At 46.9% G+C, this 26,905-nt stretch overlaps 11 protein-coding genes across 11 annotated transcripts; 5 read left to right on the top strand and 6 right to left on the bottom strand.

The window, feature by feature from the left end:
- Window positions 1-1,579: 1,579 nt before the first annotated feature.
- On the bottom strand, window positions 1,580-2,708 carry FSUBG_9581 (15-hydroxyprostaglandin dehydrogenase; the record flags this gene model as incomplete). The annotated part of the gene is made up of 5 exons (XM_036688109.1): window positions 1,580-1,853; window positions 1,909-2,200; window positions 2,256-2,470; window positions 2,519-2,567; window positions 2,618-2,708. The coding sequence occupies 5 exons, from the start codon at window positions 2,706-2,708 to the stop codon at window positions 1,580-1,582; spliced, it is 921 nt and encodes a 306-aa protein (XP_036534976.1).
- Window positions 2,709-3,222: 514 nt separating this feature from the next.
- On the top strand, window positions 3,223-4,603 carry FSUBG_9580 (uncharacterized protein; the record flags this gene model as incomplete). The annotated part of the gene is made up of 3 exons (XM_036688108.1): window positions 3,223-3,361; window positions 3,424-4,156; window positions 4,438-4,603. The coding sequence occupies 3 exons, from the start codon at window positions 3,223-3,225 to the stop codon at window positions 4,601-4,603; spliced, it is 1,038 nt and encodes a 345-aa protein (XP_036534975.1).
- Window positions 4,604-5,078: 475 nt separating this feature from the next.
- Window positions 5,079-6,730, bottom strand: FSUBG_9579 (cytochrome P450 monooxygenase family 51 (sterol 14-demethylase); the record flags this gene model as incomplete). Its single annotated transcript, XM_036688106.1, has 3 exons — window positions 5,079-5,144; window positions 5,194-6,255; window positions 6,308-6,730. The coding sequence occupies 3 exons, from the start codon at window positions 6,728-6,730 to the stop codon at window positions 5,079-5,081; spliced, it is 1,551 nt and encodes a 516-aa protein (XP_036534974.1).
- Window positions 6,731-7,391: 661 nt separating this feature from the next.
- On the top strand, window positions 7,392-9,505 carry FSUBG_9578 (uncharacterized protein; the record flags this gene model as incomplete). Its single annotated transcript, XM_036688105.1, has 2 exons — window positions 7,392-8,091; window positions 8,310-9,505. The coding sequence occupies 2 exons, from the start codon at window positions 7,392-7,394 to the stop codon at window positions 9,503-9,505; spliced, it is 1,896 nt and encodes a 631-aa protein (XP_036534973.1).
- Window positions 9,506-9,593: 88 nt separating this feature from the next.
- Window positions 9,594-10,747, bottom strand: FSUBG_9577 (uncharacterized protein; the record flags this gene model as incomplete). The annotated part of the gene is made up of 2 exons (XM_036688104.1): window positions 9,594-10,621; window positions 10,696-10,747. The coding sequence occupies 2 exons, from the start codon at window positions 10,745-10,747 to the stop codon at window positions 9,594-9,596; spliced, it is 1,080 nt and encodes a 359-aa protein (XP_036534972.1).
- Window positions 10,748-11,198: 451 nt separating this feature from the next.
- Window positions 11,199-12,257, bottom strand: FSUBG_9576 (dehydrogenase reductase sdr family member 12; the record flags this gene model as incomplete). Its single annotated transcript, XM_036688103.1, has 2 exons — window positions 11,199-11,839; window positions 11,891-12,257. The coding sequence occupies 2 exons, from the start codon at window positions 12,255-12,257 to the stop codon at window positions 11,199-11,201; spliced, it is 1,008 nt and encodes a 335-aa protein (XP_036534971.1).
- A 498-nt stretch (window positions 12,258-12,755) lies between these two features.
- FSUBG_9575 (Sex-determining fem-1) lies at window positions 12,756-18,261 on the bottom strand (the record flags this gene model as incomplete). Its single annotated transcript, XM_036688102.1, has 7 exons — window positions 12,756-13,279; window positions 13,327-13,455; window positions 13,819-14,219; window positions 14,776-17,632; window positions 17,688-17,804; window positions 17,859-18,073; window positions 18,125-18,261. The coding sequence occupies 7 exons, from the start codon at window positions 18,259-18,261 to the stop codon at window positions 12,756-12,758; spliced, it is 4,380 nt and encodes a 1,459-aa protein (XP_036534970.1).
- A 1,574-nt stretch (window positions 18,262-19,835) lies between these two features.
- Window positions 19,836-20,895, top strand: FSUBG_9574 (phenazine biosynthesis; the record flags this gene model as incomplete). Its single annotated transcript, XM_036688101.1, has 3 exons — window positions 19,836-20,474; window positions 20,519-20,629; window positions 20,674-20,895. The coding sequence occupies 3 exons, from the start codon at window positions 19,836-19,838 to the stop codon at window positions 20,893-20,895; spliced, it is 972 nt and encodes a 323-aa protein (XP_036534969.1).
- Window positions 20,896-21,310: 415 nt separating this feature from the next.
- FSUBG_9573 (acetyltransferase esterase) lies at window positions 21,311-22,126 on the top strand (the record flags this gene model as incomplete). Its single annotated transcript, XM_036688100.1, has 1 exon — window positions 21,311-22,126. The coding sequence occupies one exon, from the start codon at window positions 21,311-21,313 to the stop codon at window positions 22,124-22,126; it is 816 nt and encodes a 271-aa protein (XP_036534968.1).
- A 1,041-nt stretch (window positions 22,127-23,167) lies between these two features.
- Window positions 23,168-24,865, top strand: FSUBG_9572 (uncharacterized protein; the record flags this gene model as incomplete). Its single annotated transcript, XM_036688099.1, has 1 exon — window positions 23,168-24,865. One exon carries the CDS (start codon window positions 23,168-23,170, stop codon window positions 24,863-24,865), a length of 1,698 nt encoding a protein of 565 aa, XP_036534967.1.
- Window positions 24,866-24,870: 5 nt separating this feature from the next.
- FSUBG_9571 (zeaxanthin epoxidase) lies at window positions 24,871-26,467 on the bottom strand (the record flags this gene model as incomplete). Its single annotated transcript, XM_036688098.1, has 5 exons — window positions 24,871-24,907; window positions 25,224-25,329; window positions 25,377-25,691; window positions 25,742-26,024; window positions 26,078-26,467. 5 exons carry the CDS (start codon window positions 26,465-26,467, stop codon window positions 24,871-24,873), a joined length of 1,131 nt encoding a protein of 376 aa, XP_036534966.1.
- Window positions 26,468-26,905: the final 438 nt, after the last annotated feature.

Genomic DNA, 26,905 nt, shown 5'->3' with positions numbered 1-26,905 from the left:
ATTACTTATATTAGTAATAATTAATTTAATAATTAGGCCTTATATATTATTAATTATAAGCTTATTTAAAGTAGCTATTTATAATACAATTTAAGAGATTAATTATAAGTATAAGTATAAGTATAAGTATATATATAGTAGTTTTTAGTTAATTTTAGTATTATTATTAGATTTAGTAAAAGTAAGGCTATTTACATAAGATCTTTACTACTATATATATAAAATTAAAGCAGTAATAATAATAAAGCCTAGTTTATATCTATTATATAAATAGTCTATATCTTAGTAATTACTCTTTTTAATCTTTATAAAAAGGGATTTTCTATTTTCCCTCCCTAGGGGGCTATTGTATAGAGCTTTACCTGTAGCGCCTTTGCCTGTAATGCCTTTGCCTAGTAGTGCCTGTACTTCTAGTAGCTCTTTAAGGACCTTTCCGGAGGACTTTTCAAGGACCTTTCCAGGGGAGTCTCCTAATAGGTCCTCCGGAGGTACTTTTGCAGGAGCCTACTAGTGGCCTCCTGCGCAGAGGGCAAACCTTACTATACTTAATGCAACTATATATAACTATTAGTATCTATTACTTACTCTATAGTTATTAATCTATTACCTGCTAGCAATAGAGGTACTTTAAGATTTATTTTTTATACCTTATTATAATAACTTTACGTTTTTAGGAAAGACCCTGTAGGTCTTAGACTGGCTAATGGCTAGTCTAATTAACTAAATCTAACCTATAGCTAGTTAGTAAATTCCTTAGTAAACTCTATTGCCTTTACTTTAAAGAGGCAAAGCCAGAAGGTGCCCTTTTTACTTTATTTTTAAGTTACTCTTTAATTATAGCTTTGCCTAATTAGTATTTAACTTAGCTTTTTAAATAAAGGTTATAATATAATATTAGTTAATAAGTAAAGAATATTATATAGCTAATTTTAGTACTTTAAATATATTACCCTTATATATTATTAAGTTAAAAATATTATTATAATATTTTAAGTATATAAATAGCTTTATAGTAAGTCTTATAAAAATATTAATAGTAAAATCTATATACTTAGTTAAAAAAAAAGCTATTAATTAAAATTATTTATATTTTTCTTTATTAACTAAGATTTACTTTAAGGCCCTGATCTAATCGATATAAACAGGTATACTTAATACAGTCCGTACAATTTACAGTAACTTTACATAACCTATAGGTACCAAGCTAGGCCTATTAGGTCGGTTATGCAGGCTATAGGGCCTGACTTTGCAAGACAGGCTAGTTACGTGACCTATAATCCGGATATATTAGCATATAGATCGATTATATATGCTTATTTTGCTATTTATTAAAAACAAGCAGGTAATATAAATTGTGTTTTTTTAGTATATTTTTTACTATTTCTATCTTAGGCCTAATAGACCTAGCTTTCTAGGGCCTAGCGTAATAAAGGTACATTAATCAGGCTTGTATAACTGACCCCTGTTAAATCGTGTACTTAGGCCAGCTGTAACGTATCGAGTGTGCCGTTCGTATCGATTGGATCAGGGCCTAAGCCTTTAGTTTCTTAATGTCTAAACTTAGGAGGATAGCCTTCCTCTATGGAAACAGGCCAAGATCAACAGGTGCATTGCGTATTTGATCCTCCTGTATCTCCTGGATCAAACCTTCAGGATAATCCTCGATATTAAGATCCATGTATCCGCGAGGAGCCCATTTCCGCGCGCAGACAAAGAGCGTCTTTCCATTGATACTGGTATCAGATAGGATCCTCAGCGCGCATTCACCAGCATCTTCGGCCGTCGCAAACTCAACGCCTGAGTTTTCAACTTGGTCGAATTGATCTTTCGACAGGATACCCGTGCGTATGTACCTATAGAATGAATTAGCTAAAGACTCCAAGTTTCTCGGGATGGAGAGTAGCCTACCATGGCGCAAGAACATTCACTCGGCTTCTATAATAGAATGATGTTCTTCTCAGAGCATGCATTATTCCGCGGACCGCCCACTTCGTACTGCTGTACTCTGGACATCTGGGGACGTCGAGGAAGCCGGCGCCTGAACTGATAAGGATCAAGCAGGTATCATCTTGGTCCTCGTTGACTTCAGTGCCATTCTGGGATACGAAATAGTGCATGGCTAGCTTTGACGTATAAAGCGCCCCCTTCAAGTTTACATCGATAACCTGCAAGTCTGGCTTCTGCGGTTCTTGGTCCTTACCTGCATAGATTGATGTGAGAAAGCTGGATGAGACAAGGTGGTATGAAGTTCTTACCGTCAAAAGTAAAAGTCTGGTCTCTTTTAATCATCCCTGCATTGGCTATCGCGTAGTGAATCTTCCCAGAAGAAGATAGTTGAGCGGCTTCCCTGAATAAACGAACTTGGTCCTCCCAGACGGTTGCATCACATTGAACGAACTTCGATCCATCTAATTCGGAAGCCAATCTCTTGCCAGAGTCAGCACTCTTGTCGCCGATGACGACCTTTGCTCTGGTCCATGTTAGTATTCATTTCATGTAAGTCTAATGGATTGCATACTTCGAGTTGTGTAAGGCCCTTACGTATGCCTCTCCGATGCCATTAGCGCCTGAGATGTTAGCTAACCTATACCATGCCATTCATCTCGGTGACGCTGACCTCCGGTAACAATGGCAACTTTTCCAGCTATTTGATCTTTGTTGAAGTCGGTATTACAGTTGACGGTGGATGAGATGCGGTATGGAGGCATGGTGAAAACGAAATCTGTATGTGGTTGTGAAAATATGATACCCTGGGATGATTTCTGTGTTTTGGAAGTATTGGTGAGAATGGTTTTTGATGAAATAGCTTTTGCAGAGCTCTTAGTCTACTACTTCATTCAGTCTTATAAAACAAGTCTTAAACGCCACTTACCACCATCCATCTAATACTCGATGCAGACTTATGCGAGTTGATGATATCGTCAAACCTGAAGCTCTTGCGATCCGTCATCGGACCGACTTCCCCGGCTGTCAGACTCATCCAATGATGAGCCCAGCGTACGAGACTATAGCTTAATTAGACGCACTAATGCAACCTGCTGACAGAGTGGAGTTAGCCATTCCCGCTCCGATGGAGGGATTCACGTGCATATCGTAATGACGCCTCCAGAACCCGACGACTTTCTCTCCTGATTTATCCCAGGAATTCTCAAAAGGTATCACATAATTCTCTCATAGTCAGCCATATACATCGATCTATCAGCACCCGGCATATACAGCACCATGTCAGATCCACAAAAGATCGCCATTGAACCAATGGCCCAGCAGCTCCTTGTCCAGAAACCCGAGGAGGACTGGACTGGGGTTACTAGTACTGCACAACGACGAAAGCTGCAGAATCGGCTGAACAAGAGGTCTCAGTGTGAGTGCACCCTTCTAAAATGTAATCTGGGGCCAGCCTCTTACACAATACGCTCTTGGCAGATCTCAGAAAGCGTCAACGACAGGAACAAAACCGGCTTGCTTCCAATATTGTCGGTCAAACTGGTCTACCTGCCGAGTCTATGCCTTCGATAGCGCTCGCTCTCCAAGTTCCACCGGACGCCATGTTTGAAGTCATCCGTCGAACTTGCGAAGTTTACGAGAGGCCGGATATAGGCGAAAGAGTATTCGCTGTCGCGTGTAAGACTTATATGGACTATACCATGAACGCTCCTCGAATATCCCAGCTTCCCCTTCTGATTAGTCTTAACGTTACGATAGCAGTTGCCAATAATGCTACAATATTGGGGTTTGATCGTGCGATTATGTGCATTGATGAAGCTATTTCACCGTTCAACATCAATGGACCTTTTAGTACAGATCATAATCCTCCGAGGGCGCTCGAGCCTACAGAAGTTCAGAAGACTGTGCTGCATCATCCATGGCTCGACATATTTCCCTTTCCCAAATTCAGAGATAATGTAATTCTGGCGGCAGATGCTGAATTGCTGGACGATGGAGAGTTATGTGAGGATATAGCAGAGATCAACTGGGAGAACGCCGTGAAGCCAAGTCTGATTGTATGGGGAGATTCTTCAGTACCAAATTCCTGGGAGGCCTCGCCTTGGTTTCTGAGGAAATGGGGATGGCTTCTTCAAGGGTGCCCTGAGCTTATAGAGACGACAAATAGATGGCGGCAGAGTCGAGGGGAGAAGCTACTGAAGTGGAATAATGAGTAGTACAGCTATCTCCATAGATTCATCATGGAGCTGGTGATTCTTCCTAGCTATGAAGTCGCATATATGTCGTGACTGAGGACAGAATGTCAGTAGTGAAACTATCAGCGCCCTGCGTTAGTGTAGCCAACTACGCCGCATTACACTGCAGCCACTCCATGTAACACCCTAACAAACCTAGGTAGTACGATTCTCTTGAACCTTCGGTCTTTTAGAAACTATCTTGGGGACGATTGTAGAGCGAAGTCGACCTACAGCTGTGACAACTTGCTTGTTCCAGGAGGAAGAGCATCGCCGTCGCGAATTCGGCATCGCACAGAGGCGCTGTTGCGAATTTGGCCGCTCAACAATTGGATACGGTCGTGTGGCCCAATGGCAAGGCGTCTGACTACGAATCAGAAGATTCTGGGTTCGATCCCCAGCATGATCACATTTTTGCCCCCTAGTGATTATATAGTGCTCCACTTGGTGCACTCATAGCTCGATCAAATTGACTAAGGTAACCAAGACAGTCCATATCCTACCCGTCAATCTTACAGGGCTCACTCTGGAAGCTCAAGTAGCTTTTACTTATGGCTTCCTCTGACCCCTATTCAAAGCTGAGCTTTGGGCTTTCCACTGTCACATACGATCATACCCACTGGAGAATTCGGGATCCCGTCTGCTCTCCCATAGACAAGCCAGTGAGGGGCGGATTAGTAGTTGGCTCGGTGACGACCAGCGAATACCCGCTGTTGTATGTTTTTGTCGATGAAGCCTTTGCTCTTTTTGACTAGATGCTCTTTGCGGAGCTACGAGCTGTCTATAGCACAGCTCCACGTTGCCGAAGTTATAGTACACGTTGATAAGCCAAGGACTTGCTTCCTGCTATATTGCGCTAGAAGAAGCAACATCTCTCTCTCGTACTTCCCAACTTCTATTCTAATCCTCAGTGTTACGACGAGTCCATCGGATAACAGCTGGGTTCATAGGTCGAGAAAACATTGACTTGAACAACGGTTAGTAAGAACACTTTAACACCAGGAGGGGCACTTACCGAATAATCTGGCGCAGGAAGAGGTGCCTTAGGATCAGGCTGCTCAATATGAAGCAGTCTCACAAACGTTGCAATAATAGCACCAAGCTGTGCATACGCATAGTTCTCCCCTACGCAACGATGCCGTCCCGCTCCAAAAGGTAGATATGGACTACTGACAGACTTGTTCATCATGCCGAAGCCGTAGTCGACTGTCTCCCCATTCTTGGCATCATCAAGAGATTCAATCTTATCCCAACGATGAGGATCCCATTCCATAGGTCTGGGGAAGAATTCCTCGGATCGTGCTTGTGTACCCGGTGAAGCAAGGAGGGTATGAGACGGTGGGACAACCCAGTCCGTGCCGGGAACTCTCATGGGTGACTTGACCTGTCGGAGAATAGAGTGAATAGGGCTATGGAGACGTAGAGTCTCCTTGATAACTTGCCCATTCAGGGTCAATTTCTGCAGATTCTCCCACGTCAACGGCTCTTGCGGTGATCCCAAAACCTGAATTTGTTCGTCGTAGAGTTCCTCGACGAGATGCGGTTTATGCGCAAGGTTGAGCAGAAGCCAAGCGCCACTAGCAGCTGTGTTATGCTGTCCTCCCATGAGAATAGCAATCAACATCCTCGCTGCATGATGATCCGGCAGATCCTCACCATCTTTATACTTAGCATTCATAAGCGTCCAAACCATGTCAGTCTCATCACCTTGATTGCCCATCTCGCGACGCTTGCGAATAATATCGCTGAAAAGCTCTTCCATGACCTTTCGCGCATGATCGCGTCGGAAGTTCTGTGGCAAGGGAAGGCCGGGCATGACGAAGTTGATAGGCTGGAAACCGTCGTCGAGATGGCGGTACAGCGTTGCGAATGTGCTGTCGAACATGGAGCGAACTTCGTTGCCGAGGAGAGACCCTGCTGCGGTGTAGATTGTGATTTCGGCCATTACTTCGGTGATGTTGACGATGCCAGTGTTTCCTTTGAAGTAGGGTGAGGTGGCGATGTAGTCCTCCATTTCTTTGACGAATTTAGGGATGTAGCATCGTAAAGAGTCAGTCGTGAGACCAAGTTTGAGAAGCTACCGAGGAACCATGAGCATGTCGTTCTTCATATCACGTCGGTCAACTTACCCTCTTCTGATCCATAAACCTCGCATTAGAGCAATCATAAACAACCTCCTTCCCAAAAACAGGCGTCGTAAGCTTCCCATATACATCCTCAGCATTAAGATCCGCATGCTTCCCATTCAAGATAAAATCATTCCCCTTGGGCCCCAGAAACACAGTCGTCGATTTGCCCAGCAGGATGAACGTGAAACAATCTCCATACTTGGCCTGACAATCGAAGAAGAATTTATACGGATCGATTCCATACTGGACCGTGCTGCCGATAAGTGGAAAGATGTGAAATACAACTGGAGGGCGGTGAGGATTCGGGAACCAGAGCTGTTTGATGACGTTGGTGATTGTCGCGATGACAATGATGAGAAAAGCTGTTATCGGGATTGATAATGTCAGCGGAAGAGACCGCCAGTTGCTGTAGAGGGCGTCCATTGATGATGCCCTCGATGCGCAGTCGTGATGAAAATTTGGAGGGTTTCTCAACAAAAAGAAATTGGTGGTCAGCACTATCGAACGATTAGGGACCAATCTGGGTCAAGAGCAGGTGATAATGAGTCAGCCTTATCGGAGTCCTCGGCAGATGATCTTGTTCCTGAGAGAACAGCGCTAAAATGGCCCTCACTAGTGATGATCCCTGCCCAATCACAGGTCAGCCTCAGCATCTGAGTTTGCGTGTTATACATGTCCCAATTCTCGCTCCAAACCCAGAGAGATCCTCTCGATATTAATTTGTTTAATTAAAATGGTATGATATTAAGCGGTTATTGAGAGACTAAGGGAAGCCTACTTGATCAAAGTTGGCCTCCCTGACTCAGACCCGATCAGCACTCTCCATTGGCCATATAGATAGCAACGATCCGCTTCTTCAATGCATTGCTACAGATGTTCCCGGTTCAGACGCATTGGGACTTGACTAGTAGTATAATTCGCTACATCGAAAGCAAGGTGGATACTGCTATTCATGTCTAAAATATATATAATGGTAATGTATGCAGGAAACAGTGCAACAAAACAGTCAGCACTTTCATTCCCAGTCCCTACTATTTCACCTAAACGCCTTTTCTTAAACCCATCATAATTCACACTAGACAACATGACCGGCACACACTCCATCATCACTCCCGCGATTATGTACTGGGGAACTCCGGTCGCCCTCATCACCACATGCAACGAAGACGGCTCCGCCAACATCGGCCCAATCTCCTCAGTCTGGTGGCTCGGCCACCGTTGTCTCCTCGGCCTCGCCTCAGGATCTCAAACCACCCTCAACATCTTCCGCACCAAGCACTGCGTCATCAACCTCCCCAGCGCCGACATGGCGCACTACATCAACCCCATCGCGAAAACCACCGGCACACCTACCGTCCCTCCCGGCAAGCACGACCGCGGCTACACCCACTGCAAAGACAAGTTCGCCGCTTCAGGTCTCACCCAACACGCCTCTGATCTCGTGCAGCCGCCTAGAATCTCAGAGTGTCCTGTGCAGATGGAAGCAGAACTTACGAATAGCATGGACTTGATGCAGGATGTTCCAGATCGGAAGGGGCTTGTAGTAGCCATTGAGGTCAAGATTCTGAGAACACACGTTCGGAATGATTTGAGGATGGAGGGTTATGCTAATCGGATTGATCCTGATCGCTGGAGACCATTGATCATGAGTTTTCAGGAGTTCTACGGTCTTGCACCGTCAAAAGTCGCCGAGTCGAGACTCGGCACTATTGATGAGGAAAAATATCGCGCTTTTACTCGCTCGGATGTTGTGAAGCAGGGAGGAGATATGGATACATTTGTCAGTGAGACTGGGCGATAATGCCAAGGCACCCCTCTTTAGCGATCATCCCTGTCAAGAGAGCTCGTGTGACCACTAAATCAGCCTGTCGATCTGCCTGTAGGCATGTTCACAGCACAGCCGCAGTGGAACCAGTTTAGATAAATGCCTCGAATTGTTATTTTTCACCTTGTAATAAACTCTCTTCCGTTTATAATCTTGACGTTGGCGATAAATTTGCAGCAATGGAAACCGATATCTGTCCAGATGGCGATACGCGCACTGAGAAAGAAATGGTCGTCAAACTTATAGTCGCCCAATTCACAGCCGTCGTTGCCTTTTGCAATTGGCAGTCCCTTCGCAACGAACGACTCGATACCATCGAGCCAGTCCTCTTTTTTCTATCACCCTTGATAGTAGTTGCACAAACAGCCCTCGGTGTCGCCATTATCAACCTCTCATTTATTTTCGACCTGGCCCAGTCGCCTAAGTCCTTTCATTTCCATCTTGAAACTTACGCGCGACGCTGGAATACGCTCTTTGGAAAGAAATCTTCACCACCTTGGCGAACACCGACGGGTTCGTTAGAAGCAAGGAAGTCTCGGTTTGGAAATGCTTGGATACGACTTGGAAGAGTGATAGCCATCTTTGCGACACTGTTTCAATTTGTGGCGACGATATTTCTCTACTGGCGGCGGAAGGATCTACATGGCTGGGAATCGCTCTCAGTCGTTGATCATCGAACATTAGAGCTAGCCGTCGGCGGCGCCACTGTTTCGATCCTATCTCTTGCACTACTTTTCAAACTTCCCGGCTCCGGAGAGATGCCGGATGCGCTGTACATCCCAGAGCTTAAACCAGATCCCGCTGTTATCTTCTGTCGCGGCGATTCGCGCCGTTGTCCGAGCTGGTATCAAATCCTCTATGCTTCTGATATCGGCTCAGCTACTTCAGCTTCGACATGGCTTATATGCGTTCTATCATCAACATACAAAGGCGAATCGATTCCGTTTAACTTCCTATCCGAGTTCTACGAAGGGATCTACACAGAATTCGCCCGCGTATTCTCGCTCCAGATCTCAATGCCGGTATTTTACCTCTGCGTTGCAGCCTTTTTCGCAGCATTCTTCATTATCCCGAATATGTATAATGGACCAGGCTTTAAGAGCCTGCATACTCTCTGGACCATCATACCAGCTCTGGTTGTAGTGATTGCTGTTGTGATTACTTTTTTCTGCATGTTTATGCTCATGATCATGCCAACTGTTTTGGTTCTGATTCCTTCTCTTGTCAGTGGTCCTGGGTCCATCCTTACGATGAAGGGGTATGAGACTCGTGCGCTGTTTTCGCAGCCGCCGTTTACACCGGTCTTGAATGAGACGGATTGTCTTTTGCTCTGGAAGGACTCTGTGGCAGAGTATTTATGGTCACTTGTATGAATGCTGAAGAGGAATTGTCTGTATAGAAGATATATGCATTTTGAAGCTTAAGAATTGAGGATGATATGTCTCCGTTCTCTTGATATGACTATCCACACTGATAAACAGGAGTTTCCGTATTCCAATAAGCATACAAGTTCTTGTTCCCCTTGCGGTCAATCCTTCGCTGTCTCCGACTCTCCTCCTTCTGAACCTTTTCCGTAAATCGATGCTGAGTGGCGATGAGTGAACGTTGCTCAGATGCAGATAGGTGCATCAAAGCACTCCGGTCGCCGGCACTCAGGTTTCCGAGTTGGTATGTAACCGTAGCCTTCTGCCGCCTTTCTCGTCTCGATGAAAGCCTGGTGTCGGAAGTACCAGGTTCATTCTCCTCGTGCATAGGAGCTTCCTCATCAACCTCGACAGAGGAATACTCGAGCTGAGACCTGGGAGTCCGCTTGCGGTGGCGTGCTTGGTAGATTGATGGCTCAACTTGCGCTGATGACTTTTTGGAGATGAGTCGGCCGGAAGGCAGACGGATGGAATCGCGATCAGTCTGCACCGGCTTCTGATCGGGTTTGACCTCTTCGCTCTCAGACTCCTCGTCGTCGTCTTTGCTCAATGCGTCGTTTTCTGTATCAAGATCTTGGCGCGAAAAGTCGTAAAAGTCGCCAAATTCTGATCCATCTGACACGTCGAACTTGCAATGGCCTTTACCCATCATATGCTGCTGCACGGCCTGTATAGTTGTTCTGCTTGTCCCGCAATGTATGCATTCTCGATACTCATAAATAACAAGGTGAAGATACCTCAAAAGTGTCTCGAGATCTACCAAGAGGTGCTGCTTGTAAGGAACGAAGAGGCCATGTGAAGTCTGCATGTGAATGATGCTTTCGGCTAGTGTCGGGTAGACAGAAGAACAAAAGAGACATTGGCCTGGTGTGAATGATTGAGGTGCCGAAGCAGACTCGTTGATAGACATGATGTATGGTGTTAGAGGGCTTGTCTCTTGGGATAAAAGTAGGGTCATGGAAGAGGTAGTAGTTGTTGCACTAGTGGTGGTTGCTCCTAGCATGAGACTGAGTAGTCGAGTGTTGACAATGAAGTCGGAGAAGATGCTTTCTGAAGGCTCAGGTCCTGTGAATGTTCTCGTTGATTGTTTTTTGATGACCTTGATTTATGGGTAGAGCATGCAATCTTTATAGGATTACGCATTGCTTTGGGATTCCAGATTCTAAGTGCAGCTCCAAATTTGGTCAACATGATTGGGGGATTGAGGTGAGTCAAAGGAATGGGTCTAGCTCTTTAGGGTAATCGCCATGATGATTCATAGTGATTGAATCCCCGGCGGGGCCGAGACTCCTATCTTAACACAATTAGCTGGGCTCATGACGAGGATCTGCTAAGAGATATGTCACCCTCCCGCGCCACCATGGATTTTCGGAATCGACTCCACGGGCCCCCGGACCCGAAGAGCGACAATCTTAGGTGTCGCCATATTCTTTAGCAATGCTTCATAGCCCCAATTGACTTCGTTCCAAGTGGGATCAATCGCCTATCTTAAAATATTATTATTCAGATACATGTAAAGAAGAATTCTGAAAGTCAGTACTGTTATTATTGCTAGGTAAAGAAAACCCATTCAAACTGCGCCCTTGATATGATCCCAACTCCTTGACTCCCAATTATTTTTTCCATCACGAATCTCTTCTCACTATTCTTGGACCACTCGCTCAAAGATCGAGTCTACATGGGCCTGGACCTTATCACCCATCTTCTCCCTCAACCCAACCAAGACCTTCTCATTATCCGCAGCCTCACTCTTATTATCGACCAAAAACACACCACCAGCAGATCGAGCCGCCTTACTCAACACCTCAGGGACCGGTGTCGCTACCTTCTCAGTCTCCTCAACAGTGTACCTCGCATTAGTCGCATAAAATAACGCCCGCGCGCCAACATCCTCAGGACTAGCAAAGAACAGCCCTCCAAGCGGCGTAACAATCCACTGGAGCAGAAATCCGATAATACCACTTGAACCTCGAGAGAGCAGTGGTGTAGCTGTTAGACCGGGGAAGGCGTGCACGAAGCTGATCTTGGGGTTCTCCTTGGCGAAGCGCTCGAGGGTGAGAGTGAGCATGGTGGCTGCTTGTTGAGCGGCTGAAGCGACGCCGAAGTTGCCTGGTTCGGAGAGGTCGAGATCATCTTCGATGAGAGGGCCTTCTTGGCCGCCGGCGAGAATGTTGGTGACGTGGGGGTTTTGGCTGTTGTTGAGAAGAGGGAGGAGGACTTGGATGGCTCTGACGCGGCTGTAGAAACGTGTTGTCAAAGAGGGCTCCAGCTTTTCCTTGGTTTCTAAAGCGTGTTAGTAAATGGCCATATCAATTGATCAAAGGAAGGATTTACCTTTTCGACCCTCAAAAGACATGAAACCAACAGACATGAACAAAATGTCAATGTTGGTCTCCCGCTTGGCAATCTCCTTCATCGCAGCATCTGCTTCCTTGACGAGAGAGACATCGCGCTCAATAAATTCAATTGTGGCGGAGGGATTGCTCTGTCGAAGTTCTGCGATGAGTGGTGTAGCGGCTGAAGCGCTTCGACCGACGATGTAAATTGTTGGTGATTTGCTATCGGTAGCGATTGCGAGCTGCTTGATTGTGCTGCGGCCAATACCAGATGTGGCGCCGAGGAAAACCGCTGTGAGATTTTGAGGGAGAGATTGGGGTAGGGCTGATTGGTTGGATTTCTTGATTGTGTTGATTGCGACCATTTTGAATGATGTCAATTACTGTGATTAAAATAAACACTGGTGGATGTAAGTACTGAAGCTTAGTGTTTATAGATGCTGAATGTTGATGAGAGTGTTGATGATGAGACTGATTTCGACGAAGATACCCTTCACTTTAATACCACTTCACCTGCACTCAATCCCGTCATTTCTGACAATTATCATCTCAAAGTCAGCCTTATTCGCGGGAATCGGATATCCGTCGAACAGCGTAAGCACTGGGAGTTTAGCGCCTGGAGAATCCTGTCAGAAATGTCACCTTCATCTGATTGGCCGCGCAAGAATCCTTTCGGTCTTCTTGGCGTTTCCCGAGGTTTTAGTGCGTCGTGATAAGCTTGTGATTGCTGACTACCCTGCTGTCCCTCGTGCTGCGGATATCCGAAAATTCATTTTACGGATGTTGAAGATATACCGGGACTTCAAGAGTAAATATGCCGTAGAGTGATAGCTGTTGATCTTCGGTGCTAGACTAATGCAGATCTACCAATCATCATTCTTATATTTCTTTCTGTTCGCGTCTAGAACTTTCCATTTGTCAAAACCGTCATGCTTCGGCGGTTTATGCCATTTATCATTTTTGACCCCCCCAAACTTCAACTGTCCGCATGGCCCATTGCTGAAAATGAACCACGGCGCCGTAATCGGATCAAGCGCCTGCAGGTCGGCCATGTACCTTGCATACAGCGGCTGAGCCCCGTCCATACACTGCCGCCAGTTGACCGTGATGTACAGATAGCACTTGTGTGGCGCTTTTCGTATTGCGCCGGGGGGTCTTCCCCAGAAACTGACGCGGCAGTGTTTTCGCTTCATGCATTCGTTGCAGCAAGCGACGCGATCGCTGACTTTTATCTCGGTGGGGTTTACTTCATGGTCTTGGCGGGAGAATTCTTTGATCATGCGTTTGTCTGACGGATTCGCTCCTGGTGCCCAGGAGAGATAATTGGAACTGTTCTGATCGCAGACTTGGTAGTGCGTCTTTTGGGGAATTCGTCTTTCCAGTGTGACTTTATGCATGTTAGCTATAGAGAGTAATTCATGGTGTCATACTTACCTGACTCATCGGCTGTGATAGTTTTAGTCACGTTGGTAAGTGCCGTCTGGATGGGATTGACAGTGGTAGTCACCGTAGTAGCAAGGCCTGCAGGATATTGAGTCTCGTTGATAGCTGTCCAGACCGTCACTGTACTTGTCGTAGTATAAGGTCTTGGAAGAGCTTCGGTCTGCGCTCTGAAGCTGGTGGTGGTCACGGTTGTCTTTATCCGCATATCATCAGTGCAGATGAATAACAGAGTATGTGAGAACAGCTCAGCGGCAAACCCGACCGTTGTGGTTGTCTCCTGTAGCTCTGAAGATATCCTTTCCATATTATCTCGAATGGCAGTAAAGCCAGGTTGTCTCCCGATCGTCGTTGTAAAATATGTCGTGGTCGTGATGGTATTCCTGTTCGTCTCTGTCTTCGTCATGGTTCTGTTTGGTTAACAAAGCTCAGCTCTTTGCCACGAAGTCAGTAATAATAAACAAAAGTATAGAGTTTAATATTTACTGGTAACCGTTATGATGGCTATTTTGGCTTCAGGATATGCAGTGACTGTAGCCAGCTTCGTGAATGTCGTTGTGATAGTAGTTGTCTTGGTGATACCGACAGTGGAAGGGTTCGCTCTGATGTCAGTTGGCCTAGTATTATTACCAACAGTGATGTTACGTTGACTGGCACTCTTGTCGGTTACAGTCACCCGGGAGAGTCTGGCTTTAGACTTGGTGACGTTAAGAGGAACCGTTTGAATAATAATTTTGTCGGTTATAGTTATAGTTCCCTTCCAGGTGGTTGTGCTGGTGTGAATGGTATCGACGGCACTTGATCCAAGAGACGTTTCGCAGGGACCATCGGCAGCGCTCTCTGTGCTTAGGGCAAGAAGGCCCAGGAATAACCATAGGGCTACCATACTGTCGAGAATTGTGGAAGCGCGAGAATGACAAAAGGATCTCAGCTTAATGGTGAGAGGCGAGCCACTTACTGATGTACCCCTCTATGGCGGATTTCGGTCGTCATGGCACCGGCAAGGTTTGGGCCAAATTCATCATTGACAAGATATGCTTAATATCGATTGCGTTGAGGCTTCAAGCCTCTTTATGCTATAACTTTAGAACCACTACTACTTTGGGATGAGCAGCAGGCAGACGTAACAAAATATTTGTGATAAGCGATATCTTAGTACGGAAAGCATAAATTGCAGTTTTTCCAACCCCAGACTTTCTTCAAGCTCATGATCAATATGCAGTTCCCTCCTAGTCCGAATCCTCGTCTTCACTTGAGAGGCTGCTTTCGCTCCCGCCATCTGTATCATGTCCTTTTTCTTCTTCAGCCTCTAACTCCAAGCATTTCTCGCAGGTTCTGTAATGAAGGCGTCTTTGCTCCTCAGTATAGTGATAGACGCATTCGGTATCGCTGTCATGATACTCGTCGCAACAATGTGACCAGAGGCATTCCCCGAGACAATACCTCCCTTCCGCATCGACACGCTCTGAAAGGTCCTGGTCCGCGTCAGTCCAACCGCATTTATCCTTTAGCCACTTGGCTATACAGTGATGTGCCTCCGACTGAGCAAAGACAACACTAAGAACCAATTGTTGACGGCCCCGCCCTGTTGTAACGGCACCATAATGAAGGAGGAGTGCCAGCATGTCAAGTCTCCCATGTTCCGCCGCCTCCTCTAAAGCTGATCTGGCGAACATGCCTGATCCCCGTTTGTTGACTCTGGCACCGAGCTGAAGCAGCCGTACTGCAAATCCAATATGACCGCGTGATGCGGCGCATTGAAGAGCAGTCGAACCTAGGTCAAATGCTGAGGCGACGTTAACGGTAGCTCCGTTTTCAAGAAGATATGCTGCCATATTCATGTTATCTTTTAGCAGAGCGGTCTGAAGTGGCGATCTGGATGACTTTGATGATACGTCCAGCTCATTGATATCTGCTCCCACTTCCACCAAATACCTCATTAGATCACGCTTTCCCATCTCGATTGCGCTGCAAAGTGCTGGGTTCAATTCCGAGTCGTACCGTGTGGAAATACCGATGCTGGTACCAAGCTCTCTCAGAACCTCCAAATATTCAGATGTTCTCTCACTTTCCGCAACAACTTTCCAGGATATTCTGTCCATACTGCAACCGTGGCAAAGGAGCTGTCTGAACCCACAAGTGTGACCACCTAGAGCGGCCAATGCAAGAGGACTCCCCTCGATTCTGTCTTCATCAGTGGCTGTACGCCAGTAGGCTGACCCGTCACGGTACCGCCTAAGAACTTTTATTTCCCTTTCGTCGATGCTAATGGGAAGGATTGCAGACTCTAGAACTGAGAGGTGGCTAAATCGGGCAAGAAGCTTGTTCAAGATATCAAGCTCACCCGCCTCAGCAGCCAGCCCCACGGCGGTTCCCTCTAGGAGGTGACAATTTGTCGGTATATGCACCTTTTCAAAGAGCCTTCCCACAAGATCCCAATCCTTTTTGAGAATTGCCGCACAGAATGGTCCTGCATCGATTGGATACTCCTGCATCTCGAGGATGTCCTGGATGGATGAATCGTTTTGAGCCTGTATTTCGGCCTCGAGACAACCTTTTCCCATTTCATCAACATCCTTCAAGGTCCCATGGTTCCTCAAAAGACAAAATACTAGGTCCTGTTCGTGAAGATCAATAGCTCTGACAACTTCACCGCCTCTAAGATTGGCTCCCGCGTTTATCAGAAGCTCAACAGTGAGGAACCGCCTCGAAGTTGTGTCCTCCTTTTCATCTAAGGGCCAAGAACTGGCCAAAGCACATTGAAGTGCGGTGTGTTTACATCCATCCTCATCGTTCGGGTTGCCGCCAGCCCTAAGTGCAACTTCCAAACATCGGTGATAGCCACGCCGCGAAAGCTCCGCCACGTTACCAGGCTCAAGAGTCGCTCCGTTCCCAATCAATACTATGCAAACTTCTTCTGTCAAATCCTCATGATCTTTCCATCGCAGCAACGCGGTCAACATAGCCAGCGGAAGGCCCTGCGCAATATTGGGAATGTTGAAGTAATCATACCATTCGTTGTCCAGCCTGCAAAGCAGGGCGTTAGGGTCGCCCAGGCCCCCACATTCGATGAGTAGCTGCACTATTTCAACGTTCCCAAGAATGGCTGCGGCAAGTATCAGCGAGGCGGATGAACCTCCATGCTGTTCGAGAAGATATTTGCACACGAATGGATTACCGCCAACCACTGCTGCCTGTAGTGGCGTAATTCCGAAGGCATTAAAAAGTTTTCCGGGAACATGGATTGCGTCAAGTCGCAGCATAAGTGCATAATGCCCTCCATAGACTGCGGCGAGAGACGCATCTGCGAGGACTGAAGGTGCAGGCTGGCAGTTCTGCGAAACGTAGTCTAGCATAAGCTCCGCTATTTCGTCTCCCACCTCGACCGCCATCATGAGAGCTGATGTCGTTCCCAAGTGAGGTTTGAAGTCTTTCTGTCTCCTCCGGCCTGCTGGGTGGAGCCAGGAGGTCTCGTAACTTGTAACATCGGGACCATACTGTAGGATCCTCCGCATTAATGCTGTATTGCGCAATTCGATCGCTGCACGGAGTATTTCATCTATGCTGAGAAACTTATGATCGAACAACGATTCTATTATTCGTACTTTGTCCACATCAGAACATCGGCTATCCAGAGCCAGGTTCACGAGCGCTTCGTCATAAGTGCTGCCCTGAGCAAGATCAGGTCGAGCATGGAAGCGTAAGAGTAGCTGAACAAGCTCGAGGTAACCGGAGTGAACTGCCTTCTGAATAGGAGTGATCGACGTCCGATCTTGATATATGAATATACTATAATAGTAGTTAGGATCTTGTCCAAGTTCCAAGAGCCAGGTGAGGAGATGTAGTGGTCTTGGTACGTTGCTCTGACCAAGGCTCGAAGTCGCGTCTTCGATTTCTGAATGGAACAACCTCTCGAGAAATGCCCGGATGGTCGGGCTCTCATTTCGAAGTTTCCTCAGGTGAGTTTTTATGTCTATGTTCCTAAATTCAATGAGACTGGACAACAATTCCACTTGCTGATTGCCCTCGATCAATATTGAATTGGACATCGTATAGACCACGACCTTCAAACATTCAGTCAGAGATTCGAAAGCTGGACCAGCAAGCAGATTTTGAGCGGTCCTAACGTGTTCTTCAGGATGGCATTCAGGCATCAAATTGTTGGTACCTGTTATTACCTCCGACAGAGAGATTGACTGGGACTCGTGACCGCGAGTCAGCAGAGCCATCACCAGTGACCGCGCAGCATTAATTTGACACATTTGTTGTATTTTCATGCTTTCGGAAACGGTGGCGTTCGCTGTGGCTGTTTTTTGCCTGTAAGATAGGCTTCCTCCATTCTTGAGGTGACTTACTATTCCACGAGGTCTTTTGCAAGTGGAGCCAGGGTAGAGACGACGGCCACTCGAAACTCATCTGGAAAGTCGGTGGAGTACAAATGCTAAGCTGTGGATTCTTCGGAGATGGGGGGTCTGTTATACTCCATGTTAGAGACAATATAATCATGAAGCGAAGGCTTTACTAACGTGGCCTGAATCGAGCAAGGACGTCCATTTCTCGATGACGATTCGTCTCTTTCGTGACCTTGAGCTTTTTCAATCTCCTGCCACAGTGTATGACATCGCTGTCTTTTCCCTCATCTTTGCGCTTGCGAATCTGGCGATCAACGTACTGCCATGTCTCCTTGTCGATGTTTTTGGAGAAGTTCCAATTCCTGAGTTTAACTTCGAGCTGCCATTTCCTAGTTTCAAGTTAACATTCTCCTCACGATGTCAGATCAACGTATACGAACGACGCGTGTAGCCCGTGAGCTCTCAATAAGTCAATCAAATCTTTAAGCGACGTGTTGTTGACTAGATACTCATCTCTAATCAGATTCTTATGCTCTAGCCAGTCCCCTTCACTTGGCTGAGATGTTGTTGCACTCATCAGGATGATTTCAGTGAGATAGTGTCGCCTTAATGGAAGTATCGTGAAGAACAGTAGCCCAGAGATGCAGAAAGGAAGGGTAGCCAGGGAGTATTGTGTGCATGGAGAAGAGAAAATCGAGAAAGCTGAGCTCGGGTCTTGTTGTCTCTTGTACGTGCCCAACCAGGCTCTGCGTTTCCAGTTCTGATTCGTCTGATCCAGAATCTGAGGGGCTGCGAAGCTCGTAAGCCCCATTCCCGGCCTAGCGCCTAGCTTCAGGCCCTTTCATTGGCTCTGTCCAGAATCTTGTCTGGGGGTGCGTTCTGCATGAACTTCAGTTGGGTCTCATTCGTCAAGTCCATAATCTTGTGGGTCGCAGCTGACAGCTGAAGAGTACGTCACGACACGAAAAACAAGTCCATTGGATCTGTCCTGAATCTTGAGCCTTACTGGCCTTACAGTAGGCTACCTAACCTGATTTGGCAGACGAATACCAGGATATGGATACTCCTGGCGAATCAGTTTCAAGGTTCACCTCAAACTGCGCCCCAAGGCAAAAATTAGAAACTCGTTCGCTTTTCAAATATATACAAAAGCTAGGATCACCATGGCCTTTTTAGGAAAACTTTGTAACATAAGAAGGAGGATATCTTCAGGAAAGATCACTTTTCTTATTTGATACGACTTTGAGACCTTCCGCAAAATGAAAACTGAGATCATTGTCGCAATCGTCAGCTTGGTAGTTGCTCTCCCACCGACCCTTTACGCTCTACATGCGTGGTACCGAAGACGCCCCCAATCAACAGGTAAGTATTTGAAAGATGTATTCCGACAGAGCTAATCCGAGCCTTGGTACTTGATCTAGGGTATCCATCTCACCGGGCGCATCACTCTAGATACCGCTCAGAACTCCTTTGCTCCGTGTCTGAACGAGGCATTACACTGGCACTACGGGTTGAAGACGGTCTACTAGCTACCTCGCTAGAGCCAATTCCCAGAGTTTGGAACCCCTGCATGGCATTGAGCTGTTGAGTTGATTGAAGGCATGGCAACTGAAATTAGATTGGACCCTAGAACCGACCAACAAGATGACATGTAGTCGCTTTTCTCCAAGGATAAGCGAGACTACGTCGATCAATTGGCGCATATAATAAAAATATTCTCACGGATGCTAGCATATTTATATCCTTTTGTACAAAATTATCGCGGAAGCTTGCTGCAAAACATCATCGGTTAGTGTCGGGATAGGCAGACTTATACCGAAAACAGCTTCATTGCTTATGGAGTGATGATTATCAACCTGGCCGGACCTGCAGATAGTGATGAACCATTTAAATCAAAGAGAAATATCCACTGGACCTGTGATGAGTATAAACAGACTTGGTAAATAGTTGCATGTCGTCGCACCCCCATGAATTAAACCCAAAACCCACTCAGAAGGTCTGGCACTATCTCCAAAGAGTCAATTTGCGGGGTCAGCATGAGTCACTTACGCCCTTACGATGATATCTTGATAACTAATAAATACTGCTCGTCACTTATCATTTAATATCTCTTCCAAAATCGAAATTAAGAATTACTACAGGCAAATCACCATGACTTCTCTTACTAAAACTACCTACCAAGCATTTGCATCCCCGAGGGCCCAGGGCAATCCCGCAACGGTGATAGTCCTGCCCAAGTCAGAGGCCGGCACAAAGGATGACAATAACGCATTCCCATATGAACTGTTCCCTCCCACGTCAAAGCTCCAAGAGACAGCGACAAGCATCAATCTCCCAATGACAGCATTCGCACTCCCACTCGATCCGGAGAACGAGTCAGCGAAAGCCCACTACGCCGTTCGATGGTTCAATCCCGTAAACGAAGCGCCGCTCTGTGGCCATGCGACTCTCGCCTTGTCGCAGCATCTGTTTAGTACTCTTCCCAATGCGCCGCAGACACTGAGGTATCTCACCAGGCTTCATGGTGTTGCCTCTGCTTCTCTCAACCAGAGCCCATTTGAGGATGCGAAGCTGGTTGGCATTGAGTTTCCAGAACTGCTTGACCTTCCCGCCGTGGCAAAAGATAGCAAGCGATGGGGAGAATTGAAGGGTCTGTTTGAAGTTGCCTCTGGTTCGAAGTGGGAGGGTAAGGGAGGGCCAGTTAGTGTATTTGAGCAAGAGCAGTATTTCTTGCTTGAGTTTAGCCCTGAGCTGGACTTGAAGGCTCTGGAGTTCGATGCCTCCAAGCTGGTAAGTTTATCGCTATCGTTGAAAGTCCACAACTAACTTAGCAGGCTCCTCTGAATGGCTTCATCTACATTTTCCAAGTTTCGACAAGCTCTTCAGAGCACATCCATACTCGAGTTATCAACTGCATAGCAGGCAACAATCATGAAGACGCTGCGGTAGGTACCTTCGTCTTCAAAAAGGGCATCACTAATTTCCACAGACTGGCTCTTCTCATCGCGCCATCATCCCTCATGTCTTGTCAAACGCTGAGACTACTGCTCGGCTCAAGCAACACCACCCAGACTTTACTGGAAACACGCTGCGATCTTTGCAGCAGTCGAAAGAAGGTGGTGAATTGACCGTTGAGTGGCTTCGAGATACGAAGTCCGTGAGGATCATGGGTAATGCTTTACGTACCGGTGAGACTAGCATCGAGATCTGAGCAGACTAGGGCGGACTGGAAATGACCCGTCGTAAGCTTTTGCGGGATGAAAAGCCACATTTAGTATTGGCCTAAGACTACATGTGCCGGACTGAGTGAAGAGGGTTTCGTTATCCATGATCGACTCAATCCAGCACTTTTGTATAGTTAGCACGCTAATTGTGAGAATGCCATTGGAAGAAAGAGCCTTGGCATCAAGTCTGACAGCTTACAAATCGCATGATAACCATCTGACTCACGCCGTTCATTGTGTTTAGGCTAATTCCTTCAATGCCTCCTCGGGATTCAGAATTGTCCGAGTGCAGCTTGTAGCTCAGTGTATAAGAAGCCAGAGACATTTCGCTTTGCTTTGCGAAAATGCAACTTGAAAGAACACTTACCAACCATCAGCCACCGTTTGACACAGCAGCCAAGAATGGAGTTCAAGCCTACTAGAAGCATTGTCCACAATGAGGGATGTGACCTTCACTACTGGTATCAAGGATCCGGTCCTCTCATAATCTTCATCCCCGGTGGAAATGGCCACGGAATGCAGTTCAACAACATCATAGCCGCGCTATCAGATTGTTTCACCTGCGCGACCTTTGATCGTCGTCAAATGTCAGCAAGTCAAGTCCCCGTGAACAAACGCCTAAACCCTCCCCAACAAGCACGCGATATCCGCGCCGTCATCAAAGCTGTCGGTTTCGATAAAGCTATTCTCTTTGGTAGCAGTTCCGGTGGTATCTTCGCATACCAATTCGCCCATGACTTTCCAGAAATGGTGGTCCATTTGATCGCTCACGAAGCCGGCCTTGCAATGCTTCTACCCGATGCTACGCAGATTCTTGAGTGGATGTACGGTCTTCTAGACCTTTTCGAAACGCAAGGCCAGGAAGCAGCTGCCAAAGAGTTTGAGAAATGCCTTATCGGCTACGATGCTGAGGGCATTCCCAAGGCTGGCACGCCTGACCCAAGAAACCAGAAGAACTTTTGGGAATACGAATGGGCGCCGTTGATTGGATACTGTCCTAATATGTTCCGGATTAAAGAACACGGGGTCAGTGTTGGTGTGATGAGAGGGGTGCGGTGTAAAGATGCTTTCTATGCGAGAGCGATTGAGGAGCAGGCCAAGATCTTGGAGTGTCCTAGGATGACGGTGCCTGGGCATCATGAAGGGTTTCGGTGCGAGACGGAAGAGTTTCTCCCCTCGCTGTTAGAGATGCTTGATATACTAGACAAGAGAAAGTAGATAGATGTTCCTTAAAGCCTCACGAGTGAAAAGGTAGCTACTTAGTTGACGAGAAACATGTCACAGCAGGACATTCCTACAGATACCTTTGGGTCTCAGTTTGGCGTAGAGTTGGTCACCATTTAATACGAGGGAAACATGACAGACCACTATACCAACTATGTCAATGGAGCATCTCAGTGGTATTTTATTTATCAGATTGGTACTGACATCGTCTTAATCCTTGATCCTCGTTGTTAATTCATTAGTTACGGCCCTACCACAAATAACCAGCTACCTAAGAATAAGCTTATCACACGGTCCGCATCGAGATACCTCTCTCAAGCGGTTGAAGAGCATCACCTCCCAACTCATCTGCTGGACCTAGACTCCTCCGGCGCGTATGGTATTCCGTGACCTTGTGGTGGAGCAAAATATCCACCTTCTTTAACTAACAATGGACATGCTGAATCGCATGCGTTTCCTTGCTACATGATGCTACAATTCGGCAATCGAAATGTGATTAGGCTGCTGGGTGAACCAGTAAAGCTCAAATACCAAGCACCAATGGCTTTGTGCAAACAGGACTTTGGGTTCTCTCCATTGGTTTAAACTCTCAGCCATAAGTCCAACTGCATCTTTATCAAACCCGGTTTCCGTGATAAGGTTGAAAAGATCGGAGGCTAAAGGACGGTACAACCCAAAGAACAAAGGGACAAAACTTAAATGAGCGTTTGTATACTGTGATAAGGTTGAGAGGTTAAAAGAGGCTTCAGCCCTCAGGACACAAATGTAAAGAATACCAATAAATACATGTGGGCAATATTTTATCCTTCCAGTTGCCTCACATCTTGCTTTTTGCAGAAAAGCTAAATCCGTGCCAAATCGACTATAAAAGCTGCCTACTGCTCTTCATTAAGATTAATTCAGCCAAACGTACCAACCCTGGTTTCACTCTGCCAAAGATTCCATCTCACCACTAGATCTTGACGTCTCTAAATCTGTTCTACTGAGGGCTCCCAAAACCTGTCCCTCCCTCTCGTCGCCCACACCCTCGACACCATGGCCCCACGATCCTTTGTCAGTCTTCCGTGTGAACTGCGGCACATGATCTACAAATATTACTTCACCACTGAGCAAGGCTACCATTTCAATGCAGCCTCACGCAAGCTCACTACCGCCCACGGCGAGCCGATTGACCTTGCCCTTATATACACATGCCGCCTCATTGCTGAGGAGACCAAAGCAATGCCTTTCTTGTACAATGACATCTCCTTCAAGACATTCTATCAAGAGGATCTTAGCTTGTGGCTATGCCGTTTCGAAGGGCTAGTCAATGGCCAATTTCAACATCAAATGCAACTCATGATTGATTTATACCCGTTCATCACACGAGAAATGCACCTCCTTGTTGAAGAGAGATTCCCGTGGTTTACCACCCATCTCTCCAACGCACTAGCCTACCGCAGAAATCTCTCCAACAGACCATTCTACGGGAGAAACCCAGGACTGAGATTGCGAGATGGGTGGTTAGATATACATCATGGCAGGCTCAAGATGGACGGCACCCCCCCAGATAACGATATCTACAGGGATATCTGTTCCAACGACCGAGCACATTCTGCACATCGGACGGCAATTGAGTTCACTCTACGACTGCTTTGCGAAGTTTCGGATGCACAGTTTGTAGCCAGTGTCAACGAGCTTCTTGTCGATTGGGAGTATAGCGGTGGTGCGCGGCTGTCGAATTTCCTTGACCAATGCTACAAGCCTTGGCGTTTTCCTTCATCATTATCCGACCTTGATGACATGGGACGTAGGCTCGGAGATGGCCAGGGATGGGCTCGGATAAATTCGTGGGAGACCAGCATCCGTCATGAAAAGCAGTATCGTCTGCTCCATCGCTTCTCTGCTGTTTCAGCTGCCATAGGTTTCCTCGATGCTCTGCCTCTTAATCAGAGATCGTCTCTGCGAAACATCAACATCCACGAGGATCGCGTGTCCTCAGGCTATCCAGATGGGCATGCTATAGGTCTTATTCCAATCTGCCAAGAGAACAAGCGATTGCGGATCAGACATAAATTGAGCATGGTGAGAAACCTTTTCGCCCGTGCTTCCTTGTCTCAAGGTTTAGCCTTTAGTATCACTCAAGGCCAGGGGGGAGGGGACCATTGGAGTAACGAGGGCTCTCTCGCAGCCGCAGCTGATGGGCTGTACCCCATCGTTGCGAACTGCCTGGCCGAAGCCATGTTTCTCCCAGATGCTGGCATGCCGGATGGCTCATACACCCTGCTACTGGACGCAGAAGATGCCACAGATATGTGCTCTGCAATCTTTCAACAAGATGTACTCGACAAAGAGGCTACGCGGATGGTACTTGCCCGTGCTCTAAAGGAAGATCCTGACGGCGATTGGGTGAACGAGTGCTCGCTCGAAATAAAGAAATCCCTTAAAGCGCACGCCGGCGCCCTGGAACACCTCGTCAATAAGACATCGTTCTTGGAGACGAATTTCTATCCTGGACATCTAACAAACGTGGAGGCACTGATGCCGCACTACAAGGCGATTGGGATGGAGCACTGTGCTTTTGACCTTGAGTGGTGGAGCGAGTATGACTACGACTTTACGTTGTTCAGCCATGTCCCTGTGTACGGTCCGCTGCTATCGGAGAACTTTGAGTCTCGGAAAATTCCTGGGTACCCGCCTGAAGAATATGTAATGTTTTCTAAACAACTAAGAGATTTTTTAGTATTTGGCTAAACTTCTTAGTTGAGACTGGAAAGGTTGGCCAGAATGTATACACTATATATATGTAAATTTTGGGTTTATAAATCACATTATAGGTTCTACCTTCAAGAACAAGACGTGTAGATAGACAACCCCGACTGCTGAGAGTCAATTAAGTGACAATCAGAACAAGACAACTATGCATTACTCCTTCTCTTATAGTCTATGCGTTACTTCAACCTCCTCAGTTTCCTCGAATTCTATGTATGGCATGCGCTTTGTTAAAAGTGGGCTAGTCTTGCTAATCCTCTTCCAATTATGTGCATCAAGGCAGGCTCGTCTCGACGCCAGTACTGCTGGACGCGTCCGTGAGATAACCACTCGTTCATACTGATCTAGCGCGGATCTTATATCGCCATCGCCGTTGAGAGTAGGAACAACTCGTTCTACAAAGTCTTTAACATCGAAGATGACATGATTCGCGCCCTCACCCCGGTCTTTGTCGTTAGCTATAGATACATAAAGAGGGAAAAAATAGTCTTACACATTGCCATTGCATGGAGAGCATCTCCCATGAGTACAGCTCGACCAGTTGTTTGGAAGTCTTTCGGGGGGATCAAGTCTTGTATCTTGAGTCCTTTCATCTCGCTGTCGAGCGAGACTGCGGATACAAGTGGATGAAAGCACTCCGCCCAGGTGGAAGTCAACTCTTGGACCAACTTGTACTTCTCTTCTGGTGTATCCGGAATTTCGATGGGCGAAGGCCTGTTCAGGAAACCTTCGCGATATGGCCACGAGATATAGAGTTGCCCGATGTACGGGCGGTCTGTATCGGTGTGATTACCGGGCGCATCGAGGACTAGTGGCCATAAGCAACGACTACAAAGAGAGCAAAGCTGACTGACTTACCACTGAAGTATACGAAGGTATTATTTCTCGAATTTGCGCTGTGAAAGAAGTAGGGATCAAGGTCGCGGATTGGTTTGATCTGCGAAGGTGATAACTCCATCTTGATGCCTAGCATTCGAACAGGAATGTCCTTGAGCTTCCACTCGGGGAACATTGAGCGACGCACTCGTGAGTGACTTCCATCACATGCGACGAGTAAACTCCCGTTTGCTGAGCTACCATCCTCGAATGAAGCAGTGACAGAGTCGTTTATCGACACGACTCCGGCAACACCTTTACCCCACTGGTACGCGGAATTGTCAGTACAAGAAAACTGTAGTCAGCACTACAACGTACCTCAATGTCAATCCCAGTGGCTAGCAGAGCTCTGAGACCTTGTCTAGTGACTCGGACACGTTCCGCCTCTGGAGCCTTTGGTACAGATGCCTTGAGCTCTCCTGTACTCAAGTCAAAGAACGGGAAGCTCGACGACAGACCCTGGATAACAGCTTGTCGATCAGCATAGGCTTCTGGCAAGCGATTAAACAAATGTTTAGGCAAAAGATCTTTCAAGACGGGCAGCGTCCAGAGAAGAGTGAGACCCCATCCTACACCACATGTTTCAAGGTCCGTGTTACGTTCAAATACACGAAAGGGAATGCCATGTCGTGATAGACTCTGTGCAAGAAGTAGGCCGCTTATACCAGCGCCTATAATGAGGACAGGTTGATCTACAGTAGGAATCATTTTGGCGAAGGTTGATGATGAACTATGCTGCTTGGGAGAAATGACCAAGGGCTTATTTATTAATTCTCTCACTTGCGTGTCAGATCGCTTATTCTCACATCAGATGCCAGGCAATTGCCGTGCCTGACGCGATGACTAACTCGGCTTAAGAGCGGGGTCGTGAGCCGAAGGCTCCGTAGAGGCTCTGCTAACGTTGCAGTTGGTAGTTGTGTCTTGACCTGAAACGTACGCTACAGCAAATAGAAAGAGAGTGTTGCTGCTCTCCCAACTTTGTTGCTCTGATAAGCCGAGAACCTGATCTACGCATCGCTCACGTCTAAAGGGCGGCTTTTCGGGTCGAGTACCTCTGCCGAGAGGGCCTGTCATTTCGGAAAGTTTACTAACCTTTAGGTCAGCCCTTGTTATACAACGCGCTTTCAATTTGTGATCTTGCTGATG

This window comes from Fusarium subglutinans (assembly GCF_013396075.1).
Source record: "Fusarium subglutinans strain NRRL 66333 chromosome Unknown NRRL66333_c0000149, whole genome shotgun sequence".
Taxonomy (NCBI): Eukaryota; Fungi; Ascomycota; class Sordariomycetes; order Hypocreales; family Nectriaceae; genus Fusarium; species Fusarium subglutinans.
This window is presented reverse-complemented; position numbering and strand designations above follow the sequence as displayed.